Genomic DNA, 26,989 nt, shown 5'->3' on the forward strand with positions numbered 1-26,989 from the left:
AAATTTTGATGATTCGGTATTTTGATTATTTTAGCCATATTTTCCAATGGTATTGTCTGAAAATCCACACAAGGAGTTCTTTGTGAGCACTCTAACCCCTGAAAGGTAATTGTCTAATTCGTTCCAAGTGGTGGAGGGTATTCAAAGTTCGTCTCGGCCGAACTTACTGCTTTATTACTTGTTCATTGATAAAACCACTAGTATCCTTTAATTGAAAAGTCCGTAACGTCTGTGCTGAATTATATTCCGGATCTTGCTCTTCGTAGTTTTGTTCAATTACATTGCTTCTATTTAGCTGCGAAATCTGCTAGACATAAATCTTCAAATTCATCTGGTCGTTGAATGTAATGTTCCAAAATACCAACAAAATATATATCTAAAGAATCAGGGGGCAAATTCCGACAACTAAGCATTAATACTCGCTGTTCAGGGCGTCCAGTATTTATGTAAACCTCAGCATTGCTACTTTCTGATCCATAAACAGCAATATGTGGCTTCTTGTGCAGATATATCCGTACCCGAGATAAACTTGTGAGCAATATGTTGCAACTTTTGCTATATAAGATATATTGAATATTCATATTTGCTCAGTGAAGCGACAATATAGTTGGATTATAAGCATTCACCATCCTATCTAGGAATCTTCTGCGTAAAAAAATAGGTTTCGCAGAGATATGAAATAATTTTCGTAGGTTAAGCTTATATTTTCATGAGCCAGAAAATATTCAAAATTATTTAATTCCGCCTCTATTTGGGAGCCAAATTTGTAATGCATATTTTGAATTTTTCATAGTTTACTTTATACTCCTGCATATTTTCGCAGTTCTCAGGAAGCGGCAATAATATTTCAGTTTCTAATAATATTTTTCTACAAAATGGTTGTCAAAAATTCGTTCGACTCTAGAATGTTTTGATGGATTTATGTCCTGTTGTTCACTCTTTTGTACGTTTCGCTTTTCTTGTATTTGTCGAGTATTTCGTAAACACTCCGATACACAAACCTCTGGATTATGACGTCTTTGTGAATGCTTCAATGTATTCCTTTGCTGTTTCTCTTCATGATAGATGGGATCCCGGCGTCTTAGTAAATGAGCTACAGTGTCCCTTTCTTGCTCATCTCTGCGGGTAAGGAAACATCTTGTTATCTCAGAGTGTGTTCGGCAGTGTTCCTATGTTGCTCTTCTTCACGATATAAAGGGTCATGTCGTCGGATAGCATGTTCGGCAGTGTTTCTCTGTTCCTCTTCTTCATGATACAAGGGGTCCTGACGTCGAAATGAATGTTCTGCAGTGTTTCTCTGACGCTCTTCTGCATGATATAAGGGGCCTTGACGTCGTATAGCATGTTCGGCAGTGTTCCCCCGCTGTTCATCTTCATGATAGATGAGATCCCGGCGTCGTAGTGGATGCGATTTCGTGTCTCGTTGTTGCTCCGATGCTCGAAAATCATAGTTTTGTCGTCATAACCTTTTCCATTCTGTACCATATGATCTTTGAATAATCTAAATACTTCTCGTTCTTCCTGAATTAAAACACGGCAAATACGTCTGCATGTGGCGGCACTCTACGCATTCTCGGCATTTTCAATTTTAATGAGTATATTAATTCTTAATTTAAATGTGTATACTATTTGAAGTTTTCACTAGTACTAAACATGTTGTTTACAAATTAGGTGTAAAGTATCAAATCATACAGGTAAAATTGTTACATACATTTTGTAATGTCTGACTTTTACCTACTTCATACTCATACTCAAATAATAACCTTTGGCACGTGAGCATTGCAGAATAACAATATTTTATTACTTTATTGTAGGTAGGTAATAAATGACGAGTAAACAAGTTGTAAACTTATCAATTTGCACTTAGATTTTGCTACTACCTATGACATTTAAGTACTAATAAATTGTAAACAATTTAATATAGGTCAAAATATTTGAAGGCGTTTAATATTGTCTAAATGGTTTTGACAGATAAAGAGTGCACGAATACTGTGAATCTCAAACATGTGTGTACGGTGTGCACAAACATGCACAATATGCCTTCGGTATCCCTACAATAGCTGATTTCTCAATCTTATCAAAATCAGATCGGAACTAAGTTTTTGACAGTTTTCGGTCGTATTTGATATATGCATTTTGGTGTTACATAAATATAAAATCAAATAAATATATTTGTTAACCAATTTCATTCAATTTTAGTATTGCCAAAATTTGTGCATATTCACATTTACTTCACTAAAAACTTAATATCGGATGAACATATATATGACAGATATAGCTATATTTGGATGGGTATTCATTAATTTTAACGCATTTTTCTGTGGGCTGAACTAAATCGCGTGTGCTGAAATTTGTTCGATTTGGGCTGTTATGATGCATGTTGTAAAAAATAATTATGACATATAGGAGCAATATATAAATCTGATTTTCACCAAAAGTGACAGATATACATCTTATTTGGACTACTACTCATTCATATTCAAATCAAACTATTGATTTGTGCATATCGATAGATATATCTGAACTGTTCCCGATAAAATTTGGCTAATGTATTTCTGACGTCTATAAGATATCTGGTGCCAAACAAAATCAACACAAAATCGGACGAAAAATGTATATGCGGCTATAGCAATATCTGAACGTATTTTCCCTTAATTTGAAGCACTTCCTTCTTGGCTGAATTCGGTCGGAGTGCCAAAATTCACTCCATTATGATATTAGTCATTTGGTGCACAATAAACCTGAAACCCGGTTAAGATATATATGGGAGCAATATCCATATATGAACCAATCTCGATCAGATATCTGGAACCAAATATCATTGTTAAAGAGTGTATATACGAATTTGAGGGAACTTAAGACCAAATCTGATGAGACATATCTGAACCGATTTTCACCAAATTTGATGTATTTGCTTCTAGGCTGAATTCGGTCAGATGTGCCAAAATCCAACCCATTTGGGCTGATATTGGACATTTGTTGCACAATTAAAACGAAATCGGATGAAGATATATAGGAGCCATATCCAAATCTGAACAGATATTTCTAAAATTGAAAACAGATATTTCTTGGCTGTATCTGATACCAAATATAATTCTTGTATCGTGCATTTTTGGAATTTGAGGCACTTGAAGACCAAATCGGATGAAATGTATATATGGGAGCTATAGCTGTATCTGACTGATTTTCACTAAATTTGGTGTACTTGCTTCTAGACTTTTGGAGGTGCGAAAAGTCAGGCCATTTGGGCTGATATTGGCCATTTGGAGCACAATTAACGCGAAATCGGATGAAGATGCATATGGGAGGTATATCCAAATCTGAACAGATTTTAATATAATTAAAATCTACTATTTTTGGGCTTTATCTGATATCTGGTACCAAATATCATTTCTGTGAGAGACTAAAACACTAAATCGGATGAAACATATATATGGGAGCTATAGAACCGATCTTCTTTAAATTTGATGTGCTTGCTTCCAGACAGAATTTGGTCGGATATACTAAAATTCAGGTCAGTTGGACTGATGTTGCCCATTTAGTGAACAATTAACCCGGAATCGGTTGAACATATATATATGTGCTATATCTAACTGTGAACCGATTGTCACGAATTTCAATGGGGTTCGTCCTTGGGCCAAACAAATGTTATTTGGAAAATGTCATATCAATCGGATCATAAATGCGACCTGCATTTTGTTCACAAGAATACGTGGACAGACGGACGGAGGGACAGACGGACGGAGGGACAGACGGACTGACATGCATAAATCAACTCAGAAAGTGATTCTATAGAGATCCTCAAAAGTAATTATGGGTCTATCTCGCTTCCTTCTCCATGTTACAAACAAATGCACAAAGACATAATACATAGCAAGAACCTCTATTATATTTCAATGATTGTCTTCTGCCAAATCTTCTTAAATACAAAAAACCAATTTCGTGGGTAAATGTGACTAGGATTATCATTGTTCCGAATATCGATGGGTATTGTTATATGTGCACAATAGTAAAACGTTGACCTAAATTTTCAATGTTCTGCCTGGAGATAGAACCCATTATGAACTACAAATACCAATTTTTGGAAAAATGTATCAAAAATCATCAAAATACTGAATATCCAGAGATACCATAGAATTTCGTCTATAATCACTAGCCTTAAGTTCATGAGTTTCACATAGATTGCGTTTAATGCATCTGGACCTAATGGTCTATACTCCGAACTTGACTGATTAATAGGAAGGGAAAATATAGAATGTAATGCGGCTCCACCTACACCGAGAGCGGCATTACCTGTAGGAGGTGCAAATATCACTTTAGTTGATGTCGGGTCGGACCCTGGTATACTGTTCAGCCTTATATTAATCTAATGATCTATATAGGTCCATGATATCGTTAGCCCCCCATATAACGGTACCCCGATATTCGGGATTTTAATGATTTTAGTTAAATTTTTCAATGGAATTGTCTGAAATTGTACACAAAAGGTTCTTTGTGAGCAGTTTACCCCCTGACAGAGAATTCTTGTGCTCGTAAAATGTTTATGTTAGGATCTATTTCTGGTACACCAAGAACTCTATATAAGGTTGTTCGTTGATATTGTCTAACAACTCTTCCTCTTTTAGCCGCTGAAGACCATTTTCGAGTTCTCGCTCCTCGAAGACATCATACTTTTTCCGGTTAAACTCAATACTTTCTTTAAAAGCAATGCAAATAGGGAATTGTCTATATAGGTCCAAGATATCCTATAGCCCCCATATAACGGTACGCTCCGATATTCGGTATTTTGATGATTTTAGCCACATTTTTCAACGGAATTGTCTGATAATCCACACAAGGAGTACCTTGTGGGTACTTCATACCTCGGAAGAGAATTATCTATATAGGTCCACGATATCGTATAGCCCCCATATAACGGTACCCGCCGATATTCGGTATTTTGATTGTTTTATCCACACTTTTCAACGGAAATGTCTGAAAATCCACACAGGGAGTTCCTTGTGGGTACTTTTTCGCTTGAAAGAGAATTGTCTATATATGTTCACAATATCGTATATGACTGATTAATAGGAAGGGAAAATATAGAATGTAATGTGGCTCCACCTTGTCTAGCAACTCTTCCTCTTTTAGCCGCTGAAGAACATTTTTTCTCACTCCCCGAAGACATCATACTTTTTCCGGTTAAACTCAATACTTTCTTTAAAAGCAATGCAAGTAGCTTCGTTATCACTCTGCAACAAATCAACTTCCTCATTTCTCCAAGGGAGAAACAGCATTACTAATTCTCTAAAGAAATCGCTTCTATGAGTGTTAACGTTGAATCTTCTGTACCGAATGACATGGGGTTTTACTTTTTATACCCTCCACCATACATAGTATGGAGGGTATATTAAGTTCGTCATTCCGTTTGTAACTCATCGAAATAATCATTTTAAACCCAACAAAGTATATATATATTCTTGATCAGCGTAAAAATATAATACGATTTAGCCATGTCCGTCCGTCTGTCCGCCTGTTGTAATCACGCTAGAGTCTAAACGAATTCAGATAGGAAGCAAAATTTTGCACAGATCCCTCTTTTGTCTGCAGGCAGATCAAGTTCAAAGATGGTCTATATCGGTCCACGATATCGTATAGCCCCCATATAACGGTACGACCCGATATTCGGTATGTTGATGACTTTAGCCACATTTTTCAACGGAATTGTCTGATAATCCTTGTGGGTACTTTAACCCTTGAAAGAGAATTCTTTATATAGGTCCACCATATCGTATAGCCCCCATATAACGGAACGCCCCGATATTCGGTATTTTAATGATTTTAGCCACATTTTTCAACGGAATTGCCTGATAATCCACACAAGGGGTACCTTGTGGGTACTTTATACCTCGGAAGAGAATTGTCTATATAGGTCCACAATATCGTATAACCCCCATATAACGGTACCCCCCCCCCCCACGATATCGTATAGCCCCTTATAACGGTAACCCCCGATATTCGGTATTTTGATGATTTTACCCACACTTTTCAACGGAAATGTCTGAAAATCCACACAAGAAGTTCCTTGTGGGTACTTTATACCTCGGAAGAGAATTATCTATATAGGTCCACGATATCGTATAGCCCCCGTATAACGGTACTCCCCGATATACGGTATTTTGATGATTTTATCCACAATTTTAAACGGAAATGTCTGAAAATCCACACAAGAAGTTCCTTGTGGGTACTTTATACCTCGGAAGAGAATTGTCTATATAGGTCCAAAATATCGTATAACCCCCATATAACGGTACCCCCCCCCACGATATCGTATAGCCCCTTATAACGGTAACCCCCGATATTCGATATTTTGATGATTTTACCCACACTTTTCAACGGTAATGTCTGTAACTTGTAATGTAACTTTATACCTCGGAAGAGAATTATCTATATAGGTCCACGATATCGTATAGCCCCCATATAACGGTATATTCGATATATTGATGATTTTAGCCACATTTTTCAACGGAATTGTCTGAAATTCCATACGAGGAGTTCATTGTGAGTACTTTATCCCTTATAAGAGAATTATCTATATAGGTCCATGATATCATTAGCCCCTCATATAACGGTACCCCGATATTCGGTATTTTGATGATTTTAGTTGAATTTTTCAACGGAATTGTCTGAAATTGTACACAAGAGGTTCTTTGTGAGCAGTTTAACCCCTGACAGTGAATTCTCTATATAGGTTAACGATATCGCAAATTTTGATGATTCGGTATTTTGATTATTTTAGCCATATTTTCCAATGGTATTGTCTGAAAATCCACACAAGGAGTTCTTTGTGAGCACTCTAACCCCTGAAAGGTAATTGTCTAATTCGTTCCAAGTGGTGGAGGGTATTCAAAGTTCGTCTCGGCCGAACTTACTGCTTTATTACTTGTTCATTGATAAAACCACTAGTATCCTTTAATTGAAAAGTCCGTAACGTCTGTGCTGAATTATATTCCGGATCTTGCTCTTCGTAGTTTTGTTCAATTACATTGCTTCTATTTAGCTGCGAAATCTGCTAGACATAAATCTTCAAATTCATCTGGTCGTTGAATGTAATGTTCCAAAATACCAACAAAATATATATCTAAAGAATCAGGGGGCAAATTCCGACAACTAAGCATTAATACTCGCTGTTCAGGGCGTCCAGTATTTATGTAAACCTCAGCATTGCTACTTTCTGATCCATAAACAGCAATATGTGGCTTCTTGTGCAGATATATCCGTACCCGAGATAAACTTGTGAGCAATATGTTGCAACTTTTGCTATATAAGATATATTGAATATTCATATTTGCTCAGTGAAGCGACAATATAGTTGGATTATAAGCATTCACCATCCTATCTAGGAATCTTCTGCGTAAAAAAATAGGCTTCGCAGAGATATCAAATAATTTTCGTAGGTTAAGCTTATATTTTCATGAGCCAGAAAATATTCAAAATTATTTAATTCCGCCTCTATTTGGGAGCCAAATTTGTAATGCATATTTTGAATTTTTCATAGTTTACTTTATACTCCTGCATATTTTCGCAGTTCTCAGGAAGCGGCAATAATATTTCAGTTTCTAATAATATTTTTCTACAAAATGGTTGTCAAAAATTCGTTAGACTCTAGAATGTTTGATGGATTTATGTCCTGTTGTTCACTCTTTTGTACGTTTCGCTTTTCTTGTATTTGTCGAGTATTTCGTAAACACTCCGATACACAAACCTCTGGATTATGACGTCTTTGTGAATGCATCAATGTATTCCTTTGCTGTTTCTCTTCATGATAGATGGGATCCCGGCGTCTTAGTAAATGAGCTACAGTGTCCCTTTCTTGCTCATCTCTGCTGGTAAGGAAACATCTTGTTATCTCAGAGTGTGTTCGGCAGTGTTCCTATGTTGCTCTTCTTCACGATATAAAGGGTCATGTCGTCGGATAGCATGTTCGGCAGTGTTTCTCTGTTCCTCTTCTTCATGATACAAGGGGTCCTGACGTCGAAATGAATGTTCTGCAGTGTTTCTCTGACGCTCTTCTGCATGATATAAGGGGCCTTGACGTCGTATAGCATGTTCGGCAGTGTTCCCCCGCTGTTCATCTTCATGATAGATGAGATCCCGGCGTCGTAGTGGATGCGATTTCGTGTCTCGTTGTTGCTCCGATGCTCGAAAATCATAGTTTTGTCGTCATAACCTTTTCCATTCTGTACCATATGATCTTTGAATAATCTAAATACTTCTCGTTCTTCCTGAATTAAAACACGGCAAATACGTCTGCATGTGGCGGCACTCTACGCGTTCTCGGCATTTTCAATTTTAATGAGTATATTAATTCTTAATTTAAATGTGTATACTATTTGAAGTTTTCACTAAGACTAAACATGTTGTTTACAAATTAGGTGTATAAGTATCAAATCATACAGGTAAAATTGTTACATACATTTACATACATTTTGTAATGTCTGACTTTTACCTACTTCATACTCATACTCAAATAATAACCTTTGGCACGTGAGCATTGCAGAATAACAATATTTTATTACTTTATTGTAGGTAGGTAATAAATGACGAGTAAACAAGTTGTAAACTTATCAATTTGCAGGTAGATTTTGCTACTACCTATGATATTTAAGTACTAATAAATTGTAAACAATTTAATATAGGTCAAAATATTTGAAGGCGTTTAATATTGTCTAAATGGTTTTGACAGATAAAGAGTGCACGAATACTGTGAATCTCAAACATGTGTGTACGGTGTGCACAAACATGCACAATATGCCTTCGTTATCCTTACAATAGCTGATTTCTCAATCTTATTAGAATCAGATCGGAACTAAGTTTTTGGCAGTTTTCGGTCGTATTTGATATATGCATTTTGGTGTTACATAATTATATATATCTGAACTGTTCCCGATAAAATTTGGCTAATGTATTTCTGACGTCTATAAGATATCTGGTGCCAAATATAATTGATATGGAGTTCATATTACAAATGTGGGGGACTTCAACACAAAATCGGATGAAACATGTATATGCGGCTATAGCAATATCTGAACGTATTTTCCCTTAATTTGAAGCACTTCCTTCTTGACTGAATTCGGTCGGAGTGCCAAAATTCACTCCATTATGATATTAGTCATTTGGTGCACAATAAACCTGAAACCCGGTTAAGATATATATGGGAGCAATATCCATATATGAACCAATCTCGATCAGATATCTGGAACCAAATATCATTGTTAAAGAGTGTATATACGAATTTGAGGGACCTTAAGACCAAATCTGATGAGACATATCTGAACCGATTTTCACCAAATTTGATGTATTTGCTTCTAGGCTGAATTCGGTCAGATGTGCCAAAATCCAACCCATTTGGGCTGATATTGGACATTTGTTGCACAATTAAAACGAAATCGGATGAAGATATATAGGAGCTATATCCAAATCTGAACAGATATTTCTAAAATTGAAAACAGATATTTCTTGGCTGTATCTGATACCAAATATAATTCTTGTATCGTGCATTTTTGGAATTTGAGGCACTTGAAGACCAAATCGGATGAAATGTATATATGGGAGCTATAGCTGTATCTGACTGATTTTCACTAAATTTGGTGTACTTGCTTCTAGACTTTTGGAGGTGCGAAAAGTCAGGCCATTTGGGCTGATATTGGCCATTTGGAGCACAATTAACGCGAAATCGGATGAAGATACATATGGGAGGTATATCCAAATCTGAACAGATTTTAATATAATTAAAATCTACTTTTTTTGGGCTTTATCTGATATCTGGTACCAAATATCATTTATGTGAGAGACTAAAACACTAAATCGGATGAAACATATATATGGGAGCTATAGAACCGATCTTCTTTAAATTTGATGTGCTTGCTTCCAGACAGAATTTGGTCGGATATACTAAAATTCAGGTCAGTTGGACTGATGTTGCCCATTTAGTGAACAATTAACCCGGAATCGGTTGAACATATATATATGTGCTATATCTAACTGTGAACCGATTGTCACGAATTTCAATGGGGTTCGTCCTTGGGCCAAACAAATGTTATTTGGAAAATGTCATATCAATCGGATCATAAATGCGACCTGCATTTTGTTCACAAGAATACGTGGACAGACGGACGGAGGGACAGATGGACTGACATGCATAAATCAACTCAGAAAGTGATTCTATAGAGATCCTCAAAAGTAATTATGGGTCTATCTCGCTTCCTTCTCCATGTTACAAACAAATGCACAAAGACATAATACCCTTACCACTATGTGTTGTAGGGTATAACAAAAAAACATTTGGGTGAGCCCGTTGTTTGGCGACTATACCAAAGCAAGAACCTCTATTATATTTCAATGATTGTCTTCTGCCAAATCTTCTTAAATACAAAAAACCAATTTCGTGGGTAAATGTGACTAGGATTATCATTGTTCCGAATATCGATGGGTATTGTTATATGTGCACAATAGGAAAACGTTGACCTAAATTTTCAATGTTCTGCCTGGAGATAGAACCCATTATGAACTACAAATACCAATTTTTGGAAAAATGTATCAAAAATCATCAAAATACTGAATATCCAGAGATACCATAGAATTTCGTCTATAATCACTAGCCTTAAGTTCATGAGTTTCACATAGATTGCGTTTAATGCATCTGGACCTAATGGTCTATACTCCGAACTTGACTGATTAATAGGAAGGGAAAATATAGAATGTAATGCGGCTCCACCTACACCGAGAGTGGCTTTACCTGTAGGAGGTGCAAATATCACTTTAGTTGATGTCGGGTCGGACCCTGGTATACTGTTCAGCCTTATATTAATCTAATGATCTATATAGGTCCATGATATCGTTAGCCCCCCATATAACGGTACCCCGATATTCGGGATTTTGATGATTTTAGTTAAATTTTTCAATGGAATTGTCTGAAATTGTACACAAAAGGTTCTTTGTGAGCAGTTTACCCCCTGACAGAGAATTCTTGTGCTCGTAAAATGTTTATGTTAGGATCTATTTCTGGTACACCAAGAACTCTATATAAGGTTGTTCGTTGATATTGTCTAACAACTCTTCCTCTTTTAGCCGCTGAAGACCATTTTCGAGTTCTCGCTCCTCGAAGACATCATACTTTTTCCGGTTAAACTCAATACTTTCTTTAAAAGCAATGCAAATAGCTTCGTTATCACTCTGCAACGAATCAACTTCCTCATTTCTCCAAGGGAGAAACAGCAATACTAATTCTCTAAAGAAATCGCTTCTATGAGTGTTAACGTTGAATCTTCTGTACCGAATGACATGGGGTTTTACTTTTTATACCCTCCACCATACATAGTATGGAGGGTATATTAAGTTCGTCATTCCGTTTGTAACTCATCGAAATAATCATTTTAGACCCAACAAAGTATATATATTTTTGATCAGCGTAAAAATATAATACGATTTAGCCATGTCCGTCCGCCTGTCCGCCTGTTGTAATTACGCTAGAGTCTAAACGAATTCAGATAGGAAGCAAAATTTTGCACAGATCCCTCTTTTGTCTGCAGGCAGATCAAGTTCAAAGATGGTCTATATCGGTCCACGATATCGTATAGCCCCCATATAACGGTACCCCCCGATATTTTGGTATTTTGATGATTTTAGCCACATTTTTAATGGAATTGTCTGAAAATCCACAACAGGAATGCCTTGTGGGTACTTTATACCTCGGAAGAGAATTATCTATATAGGTCAAATATATCGTATAGCCCCCATATAACGGTGCCCTCGGATATTCTGTATTTTGATGATTTTAGCCACATTTATCAACGGAATTATCTAAAAAACCACACAAGGGAATTGTCTATATAGGTCCAAGATATCATATAGCCCCCATATAACGGTACGCTCCGATATTCGGTATTTTGATGATTTTAGCCACATTTTTCAACGGAATTGTCTGATAATCCACACAAGGAGTACCTTGTGGGTACTTCATACCTCGGAAGAGAATTATCTATATAGGTCCACGATATCGTATAGCCCCCATATAACGGTACCCGCCGATATTCGGTATTTTGATGGTTTTATCCACAATTTTCAACGGAAATGTCTGAAAATTCACACAGGGAGTTCCTTGTGGGTACTTTTTCGCTTGAAAGAGAATTGTCTATATATGTTCACAATATCGTATAGCCCCCATATAACGGTGCCCCCCGATATTCGGTATTTTGATGATTTTAGCCACATTTTTCAACGGAATTGTCTGAAAATCCACACAAGGAATACCTTGTGGGTACTTTATACCTCGGAAGAGAATTGTCTATATAGGTCCACGATATCGTAAAGCCCCCATATAACGGTACCCCCCTGATATTCGATATATTGATGATTTTAGCCACATTTTTCAACGGTAATGTCTGAAAACCCACACAAGGAGTGCCTTGTGGGTACTTTATACCTCGGAAGAGAATTATCTATATAGGTCCACGATATCATATAGCCCCCATGATATTCGATATATTGATGATTTTAGCCACATTTTTCAACGGAATTGTCTGAAATTCCACACGAGGAGTTCATTGTGAGTACTTTATCCCTTGGAAGAGAATTATCTATATAGGTCCATGATATCGTTAGCCCCTCATATAACGGTACCCCGATATTCGGTATTTTGATGATTTTAGTTAATTTTTTCAACGAATTGTCTGAAATTGTACACAAGAGGTTCTTTGTGAGCAGTTTACCCCCTGACAGAGAATTCTCTATATAGGTTAACGATATAGCATTTTTGATGATTCGGTATTTTGATGATTTTAGCCATATTTTCCTATGATATTGTCTGAAAATCCACACAAGGAGTTCTTTGTGAGCACTCTAACCCCTGAATGGTAATTGTCTAATTCGTTCCAAATGGTGGAGGGTATTCAAAGTTCGGCTCGGCCGAACTTACTGCTTTATTACTTCTTCATTGATGAAACCACTAGTATCCTTTAATTGAAAAGTCCGTAACGTCTGTGCAGAATTATATTCCGGATCTTGCTCTTCGTAGTTATTGCTTCTATTTAGCTGCGAAATCAGCTAGACATAAATCTTCAAATTCATCTGGTCGTTGAATGTAATCTTCAAAATACCAACAAAATATATATCTAAAGGGGGCAAATTCCGAAAACTAAGCATTAATAGTCGCAGTTCAGGGCGTCTAGTATTTATGTAAACCTCAGCATTGCTACTTTCTGATCCATAAACAGCAATATTTGGCTTCTTGTGCAGATGTCTCCGTACCCGAGATATACTTGTGAGCAATATGTTGCAACTTTTACTATATAAGATATATTGAATATTCATATTTGCTCAGTGTAGCGACAATATAGTTGCATTATAAGCATTCACCATCCTATATAGGAATCTTCTGCATAAGAAAATAGGTTTCGCAGAGATATCAAATAATTTTCGTAGGTTAAGCTTATATTTTCATGAGCCAGAAAATATTCAAAATTATTTAATTCCGCCTCTATTTGGGAGCCCAAATTAGTAATGCATATTTTGAATTTTTTCATAGTTTACTTTATACTCCTGCATATTTTCGCAGTTCTCAGGAAGCGGCAATAATATTTCAGTTTCTAATAATATTTTTCTACAAAATGGTTGTCAAAAATTCGTTCGACTCTAGAATGTATTGATGGATTTATGTTCTTGTTGTTCACCCCTTTGTACGTTTCGTTTTTCTTGTATTTGGCGAGTATTTCGTAAACACTCCGATACACAAACCTCTGGATTATGACGTCTTTGTGAATGCATCAATGTATTCCTTTGCTGTTTCTCTTCATGATAGATGGGATCCCTGCGTCTTAGTAAATGAGTTACAGTGTCCCTTTCTTACTCATCTCTGCGGGTAAGGAAACATCTTGTTATCTCAGTTATCCTATGTTGCTCTTCTTCACGATATAAAGGGTCCTGTCGTCGGATAGCATGTTCGGCAGTGTTTCTCTGTTGCTCTTCTTCATGATATAGGGGGCCCTGACGTCGAAAAGAATGTTCTGTAGTGTTTCTCTGACGCTCTTCTGCATGATATAAGGGGCCCTGACGTCGGAAAGAATGTTCGGCAGTGTTTCTCTGTTGTTCTTCTTCATGATATAAGGGGTCCTGGCGTCAGATAGCATGTTCGGCAGTGTTCCTCCGCTGTTCGTCTTCATGCTAGATGAGATCCCGGCGTCGTAGTGGATGCGATTTCGTGTCTCGTTGTTGCTCCGATTCTCGAAAAGCATAATCTTGTCGTCATAACCTTCTCCATTCTGTACCATATGATCTTTGAATAACATGATGTTGGCTAGATCTAAGTACTTCTCGTTCTTCCTGAATTAAAACACGGCAAATACGTCTGCGTGTGGCGGCACTCTACGCGTTCTCGGCATTTTAAATTTTAATAAGTATATGAATTCTTAATTTAAATGTGTATACTATTGGAAGTTTTCACTAGTACTAAACATGTTGTTTACAAATTAGGTGTATAAGTATCAAATCATACAGGTAAAATTGTTACATACATTTTGTAATGTCTGACTTTTACCTACTTCATACTCATACTCAAATAATAACCTTTGGCACGTGAGCATTGCAAAATAACAATATTTTATTACTTTATTGCAGGTAGGTAATAAATGATGAGTAAACAAGTTGTAAAATTATCTATTTGCAGGTAGATTTTGCTACTACCTATGATATTTAAGTACTAATAAATTGTAAACAATTTAATATAGGTCAAAATATTTGAAGGCGTTTAATATTGTCTAAATGTGAATCTCAAACATGTATGTACGGTGTGCACAAACATGCACAATATGCCTTCGGTATTCTTACAATAGCTGATTTCTCAATCTTATTAGAATCAGATCGGAACTAAGTTTCTGGCAGTTTGCGGTCGTATTTCATATATGCATTTTGGTGTCACATAAATATAAAATCAAATAAATATATTTGTGAACCAATTTCATTCAATTTTTAGTATTGCCAAAATTTGTGCATATTCGCATTTAGTTCACTAAAAACTTAATATCGGATGAACATATATATGACAGATATAGCTATATTTGGATGGGTATTCATTAATTTTAACGCATTTTTCTGTGGGCTGAACTAAATCGCGTGTGCTGAAATTTGTTCGATTTGGGCTGTTATGATGCATGTTGTGAACAATAATTATGACATATAGGAGCAATATATAAATCTGATTTTCACCAAAAGTGACAGATATACATCTTATTTGGACTACTACGCAATCATATTCAAATCAAACGATTGATTTGTGCATATCGATAGATATATCTTGAGGGACCTTAAGACCAAATCTGATGAGACATATCTGAACCGATTTTCACCAAATTTGATGTATTTGCTTCTAGGCTGAATTCGGTCAGATGTGTCAACCCATTTAGGCTGGTATTGGACATTTGTTGCACAATTAAAACGAAATCGGATGAAGATATATAGGAGCTATATCCAAATCTGAACAGATATTTATAAAATTGAAAACAGATATTTCTTGGCTGTATCTGATACCAAATATAATTCTTGTATCATGCATTTTTGAAATTTGAGGCACTTGAAGACCAAATCGGATGAAATGTATATATGGGAGCCATAGCTGTATCTGACTGATTTTCACTAAATTTGGTGTACTTGCTTCTAGACTTTTGGAGGTGCGAAAAGTCCTGCCATTTGAGCTGATATTAGATTATTTGGTGCACATTTAACCCGAAATCGGATGAATATATATATGGGAGCTAAAGCTATATCTGAAATGATTTTAATAAAATCTACTATTTTTGGGGCTTTAACCGATATCTGGTACCAAATATCATTCCTCTGGAGTGCATATTACGAATGTGAGGGACTTAAAGACCAAATCGGTTGAAACATACATATGGGAGCTATAGCTATATCTGAACCGATTTTTACTAAAATTGGTGTACTTTCTTCTAGGCTGAATTCGGTCGGAGTTGCCAAAATTCATGCCATTTGGGCTGATATTGGCCATTTGGAGCACAATTAACGCGAAATCGGATGAAGATACATATGGGAGGTATATCCAAATGAGCTATATCTAACTGTGAACCGATTGTCACGAATTTCAATGGGGTTCGTCCTTGGGACAAACAAATGTTGTTTGGAAAATGTCATATCAATCGGATCATAAATGCGACCTGCATTTTGTTCACAAGAATACGTGGACTGACGGACGGGGTACAGACGGACTGACATGCATAAATCAACTCAGAAAGTGATTCTATAGAGATCCTCAAAAGTAATTATGGGTCTATCTCGCTTCCTTCTCCATGTTACAAACAAATGCACAAAGACATAATACCCTTACCACTATGTGTTGTAGGGTACAAAAAACCAATTTCGTGTGTAAATGTGACTAGGTTTATCATTGTTCCGAATATCGATGGGTATTGTTATATGTGCACAATAGGAAAACGTGGACCTAAATTTTCAATGTTCTGCCTGGAGATAGAACCCATTATGAACTACAAATACCAATTTTTGGAAAAATGTATAAAAAATCATCCAAATACTGAATATCCGGAGATACCTCTATGTGGGGGCTATACCAAAACGTGGACCTATAAATAATTTATTTCGCCACCGGAGCTAGAACCCATTATTAGCTACAAATACTAATTTTTAAACAAATGTTGTTGGTGAAATCTGTTGGCAAAACGTTCTGAAAATGCCGTAGCGTCGATGGTTCCGGTTTGCTCCCAAAGGGATTTTCTAATTGTCAAATACCAAATTAAATGAGATCAGTTCATTGAAAACTATACATAATGAATTGGAAACGATTTCCCAGAAAAAGTGTGGCTGAAGTCACCAGAACACCATGTATAGTACAGAAAAATATGTAGTGCACAAACATGGGGAGCTATAGCAAAATGCAGCAATGATCTGTCACTGGAGGTACAGCACATAACAAACCATACGCAGGTAATTTCGGGACGACCTACAGATATATGGGCGTATAAGAAAACTTGGACCTATATAGACATTGTTCCGCCATAGAAGGTAGACTACAGAAAACGTTGATCTATATAAACAACGTTTTGCAACAAGAGGTAGAACCCGTTATAAAATCTATGTACCGAATTGAAAACAATACCATTGAAAATGGGATTTAAATGCCATTAAAACATGGGTATCAGCTGAAAGGTCTCAAGAAGTAGTGCAAAATTAAAATCTAAGTTGGCCTCCGCTACCAAATGGCTGATAAGCTGAAAGATCTCAACAAGTAGTGCAAAATTGAAGTCTAAGATGGCCGGCGCTTCCAAATGGCTGATAACAATTTTTATCAATCACACCAATATGGGTATCAAATAAAAGGTTTGACTTGAACAATACAGTGCAATATACAAACTCGATATTTAAGATGGGCGCAGCCACTAAATGGCGTGTAATAATCATATTTAAATTTAGAAATTTCATCTGTAATTTAGGCACCTGATTAATCCAGCCTGAATCCTCCACCCGAGACAAAATTTTGTATCGTATTGAGGACTGTGTGGTATTAGGGTGGATAAAAATGCTATGTCGTTAGCGTTTTCCCCTCAAGATTCAGGGACATATTGTTGTACATAGCCTTGACCCTTTATTGGATCTCTGGGAGGTCGACCGTTTAAATGTACAGTACATGTGGGAACAAAACAAGTAAAAAAACATAAAGTTCGGCCGGGCCAAACTTATAATACCCTCCACCTTAGGTTAAAGGAAATATTAGAGCCCATTATGACCCACATATACCAACTTTTAGAAAAATTCATGGGAAAATGTGCCAAAAATCATAAAAATACCGAATATCGGGAGGTACCGTTATATGGGGACTATGCCAAAACGTTGACCTATGCATGCAATGTCTCGCCTCACGAACTAGGGTCCATTATGACCCACAATTACTAATTTTTAGACAAATCAGTGAAAAAATGCGCAGAAGCCATCAAAATACCGAATATCGGGAGGTACATACAATGTTTTGCCACACGAACTAGGGCCCATTATGAACTACAAATACCAATTTTTAGACAAATCAGTGAAAAATGTGGCAAAAATAATCAAAATACCGAATATCGGGAGGTACCGTTATATGGGGGTTATATCAAATCGTGGACCCATACATGCAATGTTTCGCCACCGGAGCTGGAGCCAATTGTGATCAACAAATCCGTGAAAAAATGTGGCAAAAATAATCAAAATACCGAATGTCGGGAGGTATTTTTATATGGGGACTATACCAAAGCATGGACCTATACATGCAATGTCTTGCCACACGAAACGGGACCCGTTATCACCTACAAATACCAATTTTCAGACAAATCAGTGAAAAATGTGGCATAAATCATCAAAACACCGAATATTGGGAGGTACCGTTATATGGGGACTATACTAAAACGTGGACCGATATATCTCATTTTCAATACCAACCATCCTAGACACAATACAAATGGCTCTACTAAATTTTGGCGCTCTACGTCAAATAATGTGGGCTGTATCGTGATTTCAACAGAGTGACAGACGGACATCGTTAAATCGATTTAGAATTTTATTTTCATAGCCAGAACATTTCCAACCAGCTACACATCTCTGGGGTTTATTAGCGCTGTGTGAATTAACTGAAAATATGCCTCAGCAATGTGAGTAGACTTTTATTGATATTTTGAAGCTTTGAGAGTCGGTGAGCTAACAACCCAACTTTTAACTATTTTAATGGGATTACTTCTTCAAGACACGAGTGATGAGTTTAAGATAAATGTACAAAAATAAAACGATCATTCTATCGCTCATTAAGTCGATGGTTTGTAGATAAATTACGTGCCCGTCGCGACGGTTTTATTTTAGTCTAGTCTATGCATATGTTTATAATTCTCATGACTGTATCTATTTTATTATATTTTAGTACATTTATCTTAAACATTGCAATGTATGTTTAACATAAAACTTTTGAACTTAAAAAGTGTTTTTACCTATTTTTTATGGATTGGTTAAATCAGTTCGGAAGCATTCGATATTCAATATCTTCCGATATATATGCATTTTTCTATGCTAAAAACTGACTACTTTCATATAACCCAAGGGCATATCTGATTGTTGTGAGCACCTAAGAAAAATACTGCAACATTTTATTTTCGAAAAACAAGATTTTCGATTTGGTAAAAAACATTAAAATAAGTAGAATTTGGTATTATCGCACTTTCTTTTAAAATAAGGATATTTAGACTCATTAATAATATCTCTTAATTTACAGATTTCGTATATTTTGTCATCGTTTGTGTAATCACAGTAATTTTGGCAATTTCATATTATGCTGCATTATGTTTTCATCTGCTATGTTAGCAGCAGAAAACCCATTGAAAGCAGATGCGAGTAGGAATATTGTAAGTATAAACTTTTTATTATATTTAAAATGCTGACTATTCTGATATATTTTATACTTTTGCAAAGAAATTTTATTTTTTTCTAATTGCACATTTGAATGTTTTTGTAACCACAATATCTGGCGAATATTCCATAGTATCCCTCAAAAGGTCATTTTTACTGAAATATGGTTTTCTAATTATGATACTAGTGTCCGATTTTCTTCAAAATTACCACATCTCAATGTTTTTGCCTATATAATGTTTCTGCCGTTAGAAAAAAGGTGCCAAAATGTAATAGGGTAAGTGCGCCTAAGTTCGACATGTCCCAGTAGTCGGCAGTTTTGAAATTTAAACTTAAATAACTAAGTATAGAATTGACCAAATAATAAAAAAAAAATGCAAAAAAAACGTCAACAGTGTTCTCTGCTCTCTTTCTGTAAAAAAGCAATTAGCTCCAATCATTTATTACAAGAGAATAACGGTTGTCGTCAGTGAGTATCTTCCAACGCGTGCGAGAGTGCTTGTTTGTAAAGAAAAAAAAAAAATAGTGGTGGCGTCAATTTAATAACCGATTTAAGTAAATTAAATTTAATATTTTTGGAATCAGAAATATTTTACAATAGTAAATAACAGTCTAAAGATCATTTTATAACTTAAAAACATACAAATCAAGCATTTTTCTGTTATATTATTCAATGCCGACATTAGGAACAAAAAAAAAGAGATTTGCCAGCAGTCGGCAGGGGGTGCCGATTACTAGAAATATCATTTTTGGCCAATTTCACCAAAACTTGAGAAAAGTATTAAAAAATAATCCAGAAACTACTCAAATAAAAAATAGTTTGAGTCCGCAGTTGCTTTTATATTTGCTTTTTAACCAACTTTTCTAAATTAAGTAGGTTTTTTTAAATCAGCTGTTTGACGTTTTAGATAGCGGTGACATTTTGGAAAAAAATGTTGGCTATCTAAAGGAAAAAGATCAATTCGAAAATTTCAAATATAAGAAAGGTATTTTTTCTTTTTTATTTAATCTCATTTTTATTTTAATTGAAAATCCATACGTTACTGAAGGCAGCCATACTATTCTTGATTTTCTACCTATATTTGGTTTAGAATGACAATTAAATAAATTAAATAAAACACTATTTTATTTAATTAAATAAAACACTATTTAAAAACGAAATTAATTTCAAATTCAAAAATGTACAGAATAATATTTTTTTACTGAAATACCATATGCCGACTACTGGCAAAAAGACATTCGCATTGGGAGATAGCTCCGATATATAGATATATAGATATCGATCTAAAGTAATTTAAGGCCCTTAATCCGTTTTCAAGTATTGCTGCGCACTTTGTTGTTGCATAATTGTAGGGCATTATCCCACTATTTTTTTACCCACCACCTTGGATAGGAGGTTATATTAACTTTGTCTTTCCGTTTGTAACATCCCTAAATATTCATCGTAGACCCCATAAAGGCCATAAATATATGTTGATAAACAGTATAAAATTCTAAGTCGATTTAACGATGTCCGTCCGTCTGTTGAAATCACGATACAGCCTATATTATTTGACGTAGACCTTCAAAATTTGGCAGAAAATTTGTATTGTGTCTAAGATGGTTGGTATTAAAATTGATATATCGGTCCACATTTTGATATAGCCGCCATATAACAGCACATCCAGATATTCGGTATTTTCATGATGTTCGCCACATTTTTTCCTCGGATTTGTCTAAAAATTGGTATATGTAGGTCATATTTGGTTCTAGTTTCACAGGCGGAACATTGCATGTACACTGGTGGCCAAAACTAAAGCAACTTAAATCGCAAAGACAATAAATGTCCTGTAACTTTTAGAAAAATAAACAAATCGTAATTATTTTTTCAGTTTTAAATGAGGGGATTAATTCACTTTTAAGAAACTAAAAATAAAAATACAAAAATAATTTTGAACGAAAAATAATATGTGGAAAACTAAAATGACCCAATTTTTGCTTGGTCAAAACTAAAGCAACTTTTGATTTTTTATTTTAAAATAATTAAATTTTGGCTAGCAGTCGATAGCGTAACCATTATTTTTGATAGCAGCTGTACACCTACGAGGCTTTGAATCTATAACACGCTCAATTTGATCCTTGGGTGTGCTTTCCCAGGCACCCCGAATTCTTTAGAAAATGTTGTGCTTATTTCTTTCCGATTTTCTCTTGATCTTCCTATCTACGATACTCCAAAGGTTTTCTAAGGAGTTTAGGTCAGGTGATTGTGCCGGCCATAAAAAAACATGAATTTTTGACTCCCGCAACCAACATTTGACAAGTTTTGATATAAGTTTGGGATCATTGTCATGCTGAAACACCCAAATCAGCCGAATATTTTACTCAGCGTAAGGGAACAAGGTGATGTCCAACACATCTTTGTAAACAAACCGATCCACAACTTTATTTATTTAATGGATAGGCCCAAGTCCATAGAAAGAAAAACAGCGCCACGCCATTTTTAACCCTCCCTCATGCTTCACTGCACCTTTGCAACACTGCGGCTTGAGTCCTTCAGTTTTTGGCCTTCTCACTGCAAAATTTTTCACGTCTGAGCCTTTAATATTAAACGTAGACTCATCCCAGAAATAATGTTTTTTCAATTGAGCATTATTCCACTTAATATTATCGTTTCCGAAAGCCTTTTTTTTCAGATATAAATGGTTTTTTGATGTTTTACGGACATGCAGACCAGCTGCCACTACTCGTCTACGCGCTGATCTCGAGCTTATATCCAATGATTGCTCTCTCACCAATCCAGTTGAGCTCTTCAATAGTTGTTTTTTATTTCTCTCACAATTTGTGGATCAGTACGGGCTGAAGTTTTTCACGGCCTTCATCCGTTATAGACTGTTACTACTGATCCAGTTTCAAAAAACCGACTTAGTACACAGAAATAATTATGAAATCACATAAATATTTATGAAATATTTCTCGGAAATCATTTTCTGTGATATGTTGTTTTGTTAGTCAATGATAACTTGCTGTTTTATTCAGGTACTGTATTTGCTTCTAGCCATTTTTAAATTTTTTTTGGGCAGTACTTAAAAAACGAAAAGAAAAACACATACTGTTGTAAAAAACTTCTCAAAAAGGATTTATGACAAGCGAAATTGTCGAAGGAAGCAAAAAGCGATAAATATCACAGTAAAAACAACTGAAATTGCAGCGGTTATATGAATGCACAACAGAGTTGCTTTTGTTTTGTCCAAGCTAAAATCGAGTTAATTGACTTTACCAAACATTATTTTTTATATAAAAATGAATTTTGGTTTTATGTTTTAGGCTTTTAAAAAGTGAATAAAGTACTTAATTTAAAACAAGAAAAACTTTCTCATTTTCTTAATTTTTGAAAAAGTTACAGGGCATTCATTCCCCTAGTAATTTCAGTTGCTTTTGTTTTGGCCACCAGTGTATATAGCCAACATATAACGGCTCCAACCGATATTCGGCATTTTAATGATTTTGTCACATTGTTCCACAGATTTGTATAAAAATTGGTATTTTTAGCTAAATCGACATAGAATTTTATGCTAAACAAAAATGAATTTTGGTTTTATGTTTTAGGCTTTTAAAAAGTGAATAAAGTACTTAATTTAAAACAAGAAAAACTTTCTCAACATATAACGGCTCCAACCGATATTCGGCATTTTAATGATTTTGTCACATTGTTCCACAGGGTCCATTGTTCGGGGTCCAAAATGTTTATTTCGAGGAATGACAAACTTAATATACCCTCTATACTATGGTGGAGGGTATAAAAATGTGTGTGGAAACAAGTAAAAAACATTAAGTTCGGCCGGGCCAAAATTCCGTAAAAGTTAAAGCTCTGCTTTCAAAATGGATAAAACTTTAGTCGGTAAATTCACAAATTGCCTCAACGATCTTCTGGATTATATTTAAATTTTGTCAATAACCTAACCTGGATGTAGTTGGACTCTGCGAGGGACCAGGTCAAAAGAGCAAACATTGACTGCCGGGATTATGTTCCAGAAGAATAAGGAAAAATTATCGATAAAAAGAAACTGAGGAATATATGGACACCATGGGCACATACAAAAAGGCGCTGAGTTCAATAAGTGGACAAATTCAAAGTCTTTTGGATGAAAAGACAGAGGAAAAAATGAAAAAGAACAACTCAAAATTAAGCAATGTCGAAAAAAGAGACAGCAGGAGAAGCTAAAGAAACTATTTCGCATATACCACTAACTAAATATGGATTTACATTAGCATTAAAAAATCGGACGGATCGTAACGAGAATAAAAGAATGCAAATTAATGACGAAAATATGACACTCATTAATCTAACTGTAGTTTCTACAGAATCAAGTCACACTATTCAAACACTACAACGCATTGTGTCGATGTTGGATGGGATCAAATTTGAATACATATTTGTTTAACGAAATTACCTAGAGGCTTTTTAGAAGAACTCGAGAAATCATTAAGCGATTTAAACAAATTCTAAAATGGGACCAATTTGACACTTTCTTAAGAAACAAATTAAAAACTTTGTAGTCAGTTGGTAATATAAAGCACTCTATGTCTAAATTACCATGTACCATGAGACACAATACTGTTGCACAAGGGAACGGAAACCCAAACAACTAATCAACCAAACAAGTCTCACTGACATATTATTTCCTGGACCCATTCTACAACAGGATTTCACATTGCAAATTTTAAAATGGAGATTCTTCAAATATGCCTTCTATGCAGATATAACAAAGATGTATCGCCAAATACTTTTAAATCCACCAGCAGAGGTAAGGACCAATGAACTCTGGTGGCAGGGACCTCAATGGCTCAGAATGCCAAAAGACCGTTGGCCATTACAAGATATCACAAAAGACACAAATTTGGAAAGAGATGACAAATTTCTCCTCATTAGCTAAAGTTTATCGATCATATATATGCATATGCCCTGAAAAGTATGCTCTGAAAAAGTACTGCAAAAAATACAAAGAGGCAACATCTTCACACCTTATTAAGAAACTTACAGTATCCGAAATGCAAGATGGAAAACGATCTTACACAATTCACACACAAAAATTCGTTTATGCAGATGAATACAATTCACTAATGAAAAAACTAAAATTTCTCCTTCAAGTCCTCTATTGAAACTCAACCCGTTTCATGACTCAAAGGGTGTTATTAGAGCAAATGGACGATTGGTACAATCGCCAGCCCTTGCATATAGCGATCGTTATCCAATAATACTACTACGAACTTCATACGGGTGTAATCAATTGATGACTCGAGTATTAAGATTCGAATTCTGGATATTTGGACTCGAGACTCAGGTAAAATAAATCTTACGAAAATGTCGAATCTGCTTAATTCACAAAAAAACAAATCCAAAGTCAAGTAATGGCTTCGCAACTACGCGAACGTATATTTCTTTCTCGACCCTTTACAAACACATCGGTAAATTTTGCAGGACCCTTTAACATTAAAACTATTCAGGAAGAGCCTGTTTTATTACAAAAGGCTAAGTGTGCCTGTTTGTTTCGCCACGAAGGCTATACATTTAGAAACCACAAGCGATTTATAGGCATTTGCCTTTCTTGCCTCTCAGAATATTTCAAACTAAATTAAAAACTGCCTATTCCCCAAAAACGGTGAATATGAATTAAACAGATAACCATTTGAGTTGAAAATTGTTATTGACCATTCATTTATTCATTGCATGGCAAAACTTACAATTAGAAATTAAAAAGACGTAAGACCATCTTTGAAAATTAAAAATAGGAAACTTTGTATAAACCTGGAAGATCGAACGCCGTCGCTTATGCCAATGACTAAAAAAAAAATCTTGTCAAAACAGTTCGCCGACACACAATGAATAACCTAAATATTTCAGACGATAATCATATTCAAGTCCTAAATAGATATTTGAATCCATCAATTACAAATTGCGTTCAAACATTGACAACATTCCTGGAATACTACGATATGCACTTAAATACTTCAGAACGAGTAAAAAATACTTTCAGTTCGGCCGGGCCTAGCTTTTTAAACCCTTCTCAACTACGTTTATTAATATAAAATTAAATAATGAAAAGTGTAGAGTATGTTACCAATCCTTTTATTAAAAAAAATGACACAAACACCGAAATCCATGTTATTATCTAACAAAATGCACAATTTTAGGATAAAACAATTTTTCCTTCTATCTTGGAATTAAATCTGTGGAATAACCCCAACATTTCATTCACGTTTAGTGTTTTTCCTCCAATATAAGAAATTTATGAAAAACACTTCATATAAAGAAAATCCCTTATTGAATGAATAAATGTCTATTTGACACAATAAGTCTCTAATACAGAGTTGCATTTTGAAAAAGCGTGTGCAAAATTTAAGAAAATAATTCCCGCAGATTATGTTACAATTATTAAATTATCTTCATAATGGGCCTGCTGTTTAAAATTATACTTGCTGCTTTATTTGATAGGGTGAATAGTTTGTTCTATATGTAACACAATTTAATGAAGCTAAATTTCGCATTTCAGTCATGGCCATACAATTTATAGTAATAAGGGCCAAAATTTGTGTTAAATTCTTTTTAAACGTTATGTATTAAAAATGTTTATCGTGGAATTGTTTTATATGAAATCAATAAAGAACAAATTCTTATTACAATTATTGAAATTTAAGAAATAATACTCAACAAAAATCCATTTTAAGTATATGTTACCAATAATAAAAACCGTATTTATTATTTGTAGGTTTCCTCTCTATAAATCTAATAACTTTATTTGATTTACAAAAAGTTTCATTTCGGTTGCAACAGGTTACATTTCGAATACCAAAGGATTCATGGTTTCATCCCAATTGTAAAGGTTTACTTTTTACTCCAAAAGTTTTATTTTCGTTGCACGAGATGAAACCTTGTGCAAACGGTTTAATTTAATTTGTCCTCCACATACGAGAATTAAATTAAATGGCTACTCAAAATGTCGAAATGAAATTAATGTAGGTAGTAAAAGCAATTTATCTTAAGGAAGTCGCATAATGAATTTAGAAATTTTAAATAACTTTGTAAGAAGACTTTCGTAAGAAATCGGTTTGGGGACAGCTGGTTGGGTCTACATTGACATTCGCATGGCTCTATTGGCCACCCCTCGAATTCGGAAAGCTCGTAGCTCGATTGAAGTTCGAATTTGTTACTGCAGACTTCTTCTATTATTAAATTACTTCTATAAGATTTAATACTCTCGTTTTAGCAACCTTTGACATAAAAAGAAACTGAGGAATATATGGACACCATGGGCACATACAAAAAGGCGCTGAGTTCAATAAGTGGACAAATTCAAAGTCTTTTGGATGAAAAGACAGAGGAAAAAATGAAAAAGAACAACTCAAAATTAAGCAATGTCGAAAAAAGAGACAGCAGGAGAAGCTAAAGAAACTATTTCGCATATACCACTAACTAAATATGGATTTACATTAGCATTAAAAAATCGGACGGATCGTAACGAGAATAAAAGAATGGAAATTAATGACGAAAATATGACACTCATTAATCTAACTGTAGTTT

General features: G+C 35.1%; 1 protein-coding gene across 2 annotated transcripts in view; it reads left to right on the forward strand.

Annotated features, from left to right (window-relative positions):
* Positions 1-26,989, forward strand: part of LOC101899996 (muscle calcium channel subunit alpha-1) — a 1,479,766-nt gene that overhangs the window by 523,847 nt on the left and 928,930 nt on the right. For both annotated transcript variants that reach the window (XM_059124867.1, XM_059124866.1), the window contains exon 13: positions 19,298-19,427. In XM_059124867.1, coding sequence (XP_058980850.1) covers positions 19,298-19,427 — 130 coding nt within the window. The remainder of the gene's footprint in view (positions 1-19,297; positions 19,428-26,989) is intronic.

Source organism: Musca domestica, unplaced genomic scaffold (genome assembly GCF_030504385.1).
Source record: "Musca domestica strain aabys unplaced genomic scaffold, Musca_domestica.polishedcontigs.V.1.1 30, whole genome shotgun sequence".
Lineage (NCBI taxonomy): Eukaryota > Metazoa > Arthropoda > Insecta > Diptera > Muscidae > Musca > Musca domestica.